Source organism: Sinocyclocheilus anshuiensis, unplaced genomic scaffold (assembly GCF_001515605.1).
Source record: "Sinocyclocheilus anshuiensis isolate Anshui unplaced genomic scaffold, SAMN03320099.WGS_v1.1 scaffold480, whole genome shotgun sequence".
Lineage (NCBI taxonomy): Eukaryota > Metazoa > Chordata > Actinopteri > Cypriniformes > Cyprinidae > Sinocyclocheilus > Sinocyclocheilus anshuiensis.
In genome coordinates, this window is record NW_015555743.1 from 295,672 (window position 1) to 301,005 (window position 5,334).

At 37.0% G+C, this 5,334-nt stretch overlaps 1 protein-coding gene across 1 annotated transcript in view; it reads right to left on the reverse strand.

Moving 5' to 3' along the window:
• Positions 1 to 292: 292 nt before the first annotated feature.
• Positions 293 to 5,334, reverse strand: part of cdk14 (cyclin dependent kinase 14) — a 122,569-nt gene continuing 117,527 nt past the window's right edge. The window contains exon 13 of the mRNA XM_016466858.1: positions 293 to 1,354. Within this exon, the coding sequence (XP_016322344.1) occupies positions 1,252 to 1,354 (103 nt within the window). The 3' untranslated portion in view covers positions 293 to 1,251. The remainder of the gene's footprint in view (positions 1,355 to 5,334) is intronic.

Below are 5,334 nucleotides of genomic sequence, written 5' to 3' on the forward strand. Positions count from 1 at the left end.
CTGAAATTGATAGCCGATTATTCAGAATATATGCAATACCGATAGTTTAGTTTTCTTAAGGAAAAAACTAATGCTATAAACTATACAGGGAGCCTTTCATTTGGTACATCATATTAGAGCTTAAAATTAACAACAAAACTATATTCAATGCCTATTATTTTCAGATATACTCATCACACTCAAATTAAAAACGTTTGTATACAACGCAAGATAATTTTCATAAAAACTTGTTTTCATGAAAGATTTATTCAAACATATAATTAACAGCAAATAAGCTCCCTCTAGTGTTTAACTTTCCTGAGCTAAATGCAACGTTAAGTGACATTGCTCATAACCTTTTCATAACGTTTTATTTGACGTTTTTTTCCGTTAAAACACTGATTGAGGGATTACATGAGACATGATCAATTTTGGTAGGTTATACTGTATCTTTCAACACCTTCAGATTTTCATTCATTTAAATTTAGTGCGAAAAGACTCGGTGCTGCCCCTTAAACTGAAGCACTACAGCAATACGTCACGCCACACTTAAGAGCGTCAAAACGGCATTTATTGTTTGAATTTAATAATAAAATGTACATGATTTGAAAGCTGAGACTTTGTTTTTTTATCAGAAGTAACATAGCACAAAGATCTTTGCGATTATTGGATAGGAGGTGCAATACAAATAATGTTCTGTGAAATGGAAACTGGATCTGGTAACCCTGGCTTGAACTATGGGTGATTTATAGGGTTGCTGATTCAACAGCGCTGCGTTAATGCGTTATTATTGCTTTAACGTTGACAGCCCTAAATTCAACACAAGACAAGTTGCTGTCTGACATGTTTTTCTGCCACCTTTTGATTGGCTATTTTTAAATAATCGGTCGTTGGCTGATAGTGCAGATAATTATCGGCCGATACATCAGTGCATCCCTAGCTACTATTGTGGGAATTATTGTCATTGTTATTGGGAGTGCAGCTGGACCATACCATAGCCAATAATGTGGAAGATTGCAGGAAATGCGAAATGCCAGCTTGGTCTCGATAATGCGTGATTGTGCGTGAGAGGGCATTTGGTTTGTTCTCTCAGATAGACACATATTTAACTGTACAAACATTTGTATATAGGTAGCTACACAAACAGTTCGTATTAATTGCCTTTTGAAGTCCGGACGTCGTTCGCATGCTGTCGATGTGGGAATGTTACACGACATTCCTGATGGAAAAAACTCAGATTTGACTGAATTGCTCTCAGTCCCACATGGAAGGTCAAACCAGCCAAAAATGAAATAATTTAAATAAACATGAAGAGCCGTTCCCGTCTCGTTCTCCTCTTTGTTCTTTTTCCATCTTGAAGGCTGACAGCGCCAACCTGCAAAAAAAGAGAGACAAAAACATTCAACATCAGTCCTGATGTGCACTTTTAAGAACTGTAGTTCTGTTGTGACAACTCTCGGAGGGATTGGCATGGTAATGTACATGACAATGTTAATGTATTTGGTCTTGGCGGAATAGATCTGCTACGCTGCTGCTGCGGCAGAGAAAGTACCGAGACTTGCTACTCCCAATACATCCACAACATGCTGCTGTGAGCATGTAAGAAATACTGCTGCTGCAAATATAACATACATGAAATAACCCCCATATAGCGTACATGAACACCCCGTAGCAGATCTATACAGGTGGAGCTGGGGAAGGTGGAGGGTTTCTGAAGCAAGCTGCAACTGCTACGGCAAGCACTAGTCATATATTTGAATGTTGAGCAGCGAGCTCATTGGCTACCGATACAGGAGAGAACCAATCAGCTGTGCCATGTGATAATGATGTCATTAGGTCAGATTGAGTTAGACCTATCGGACTGCGCCATCTAGAGTTTCATGCCAGAACTCTGTATTTTAAGACGAGACACTACAGGCAAAACATTGATTTCCATGCACTGGTCAATTTTGAGATTTTGGGTTGTTTGGCTTTCCATAACATGTTGTTTCAGGCTAATGGGAAGAAAATATCTAAAATACACATTTAATTGTTTATTTTATGACACTTTATCTATTTGTGTCTGTAGATTTCAATTACAATTCATGTCTTTAGAGGTTGTTTTCTCAAAATGAGTTTCTTTCTCCACTTCAGTAGCACTTACCTACAACAAACTTTACAGTTTTATTCCCATCTATATTCAGAAGGCTTTTACTGAGTTTGTTCATATATTATTCACACTGATTTATACAACATTTTACTCCTAAAACATGGTAAAAATGTCAACAAAATCAAACAAGAATTTTAAACCAGGATTTATCCAATGGTCAGATTAATCTTCTGGAAATGTATGCACATTAGTGCATATGTAATTAGACAATGCTTAATTTGTATATTTAAACAAACAGTTCAGAAAACTTAGTAATAGTAAAAAATGTTTGCAATTCTTCATGCAATCTATCAACTGGTGAAGTATGATGTCTATTAGTTAATTTTTACCCTAATCACATGTAGTGTTTTGCCAAACTATTTTAAATGATGTATTTGGATGAACTACATCTTCACAGCGCTGGTGAGGAGGATGATGGGATGCAAAGGAAAGAGTGTGTGTGTGTGTGTATGTGTGTGCATGTTTATGTGGTTTATGATATATATATACATACATACATACATATATACATACGTGTGTGTATAAACAAACCTGTTTGTGTGTGTGTGTGTGTGTGTGTGAGTGTGTGAGGAAGGGCAGATCCGGCTCGCTTGTTTCTCGGCTAATCTTCCTCTTTTTTTCCCCATTGACCATACTGCTAATAAATAATGCATGCGTCTCTGTGTGTCCGACCTCTCTCTCTCTCTCTCTCTCTGGCAGTCTGTTATTCTCTTTCTTACTCTCTCGTTTCAGATTTTCTTCCTTTCTTTGTTGCCCTTCCCCCACTTTATTTCAATCCATGCCTTTGGAAATCCATTCCTGGAGGATTTGCAAGTGTATGTGCCAGAAATCAGAGATCATGGAAGGACGCTGCCTTTATCAAGAGCCCAAAGCGTGTGTGTGTGTGTGTGTGTGTGTGTGTGAATGAGGAAATCGACCAGCTCAGAAACACACCGTCCCACTGCAAACCCAACAAACTACATCCACTGAAGGCTGAGCGATAAATAGATATTCATCAATGATATTGCTAAAAACTTGAGAGATATTTAGCCTAAATATATACTGTATAAAATGTTTTTTCGAATGATATGGAAAAACATATTTGAATAAAAGAAGAATAAAATAATTAAAATAACAATAAAATAACTAGAGGTAAGGCAATAGGTTCATACCTCTGAGTATCGTAAAAATAGCAACATTCATTTAATCAGTCAATTTTTACTTGTACGTTCATGTAAAATGTCAAAGCACATATATTTGCTCAGTTACATCTCGTCTCGACAGACAGTCAGAAATGATCATCTATTGAGTATTCCCTTTAACTCTCAAACTAATTCATTAAATGTTGAACCAGTGAAACATGCCCATCCCGATCAAAAGACCTTCTTCACTTCTCTCTCTAGGCTCGGGTCAAAGATGTGAGGCTCATTTAAAGGTCCCATGACATGCTGGTTTTTAGATGCTTTTATATAGGCCTAAGTGGTCCCTAGTACTGTATCTGAAGTCTCTTTCCCGAAATTCAGCCTTGGTGCAGAATTTCAGCCACTACGAGCCAGTCCCACAATGAGCTTTCCTTAGGACGTGCCATTTCTGTGTCTGTAGCTTTAAATGCTAATGAGGAGGAGAGAGGCGGGGCAACTGCCATGCTTCGCTCGTTTGCAAGCCATGATGTCTCTCGAGGAAAAAAAAATATTGCGCTCGCCTCGCACGGTAGTAGCTCATTTTCTCATGGGCGGGCCAAATTCTCTGGGCGGGCAAAGCAGAGAAAGGGGAGGTAACCTTTCCCCGTATGACGACATAAAGGGAAGATTCCGGATTGGGCCATCTGAGCTTTCATTTTCTCAAAGGCGAAGCAGGATACCCAGGGCTCGGTTTACACCTATCGCCATTTCTAGCCACTGGGGGACCATAGGCAGGCTAGGGGAACTCATATTAATGTTAAAAAACCTCATAAAGTGAAATTTTCATGCCATGGGACCTTTAATACATTTATTATAAACTGATTAAAAAATGCATCAAAAATGCAATTCATACAGACATTAAGTTAAATACACCTCTAATTGATTTTTTTTTCTGGGGCATCAAAAAGTCAAAAGATGATGATGATAATAATTATTACATAATATATTATGTAATATTAAAAAAATAAATAAATAAAACAAATAAAATCTGAAATTCAAATAATATTTTTTCAATAATTCTGAATTAATTGAATAATATTCCAAATAATTATTGTTTCTTAAAAATTTTGCTTCAAAATATTATTGTTGTTTTAGCATTTTTGTTTAGTATTATTAGCATTTATTCATATTTTGAACTTCTGTTCTTTCAAGGGTTTTGTTATATTTTCAATTTTAGTGTAAGTTTTAGTCATGTTTTATGTGCTTTTGTCATTTATTTAACAAACATTTTTTTGTTTAGCTTTAATTAATTTTTATTTCAGTTTTAGTAATTTAATAATTTCAGTACTTTTTAATTATTTCAGTTAGTCACCAAGACAAAGTTTATTTGTTTGTTTGCTTTCTTTTTAGTTTAAGTTTTTCCACCTAATATTTATAAATATATTTTATTTAAGATTCATTTGAATTGAGAGAAAAAAAACTTTTTTAAAAGTTCTAGTTTGAAATAAACAATAAAACTGACATGCAGGAAATCCCTTTTTACCAGGAAATCTTAAGGAAACATGTTTGAAAACCATCATTTTTGCAATTCCATGTGGTGGCGCTAGTGAGACAGAAGTTACACACTAAAACTTAAAGATGTTAAAGTTGATCAAGTTGCTTTTTGGACTGCAATTAATATTTGTCAAGTATATATAATCAGTTATTTGGACAAAAAACATTCATTTACATCCTTGCAAGACGAGAAAGTGAATCTGAGCGGTGAAGGTCAGATGTGTTGAAGAGCGTCTCTGACTGATTTAGCAAACACAATGAGGAGAAGGGCTCCTATAGTCCACAGCCAGCAGACGGGCCCCTTCTGTGACCTCTGACCCCCCCTGCCGACACGGGCCTTGTCACGTCTCAAAGCGTGTAATGAAGTGAGTCAGACCGCCATTAAATGACACACACACACGCACACGCTCGCACGCACACACTCGCGCTCACTCACTCACTCACTCACTCACACACACACACACTCACTCACTCACACACACACTCTCTCACTCACACACACACACACACGCTCACTCACTCACGCACGCACGCACGCACGCTCGCTCGCAC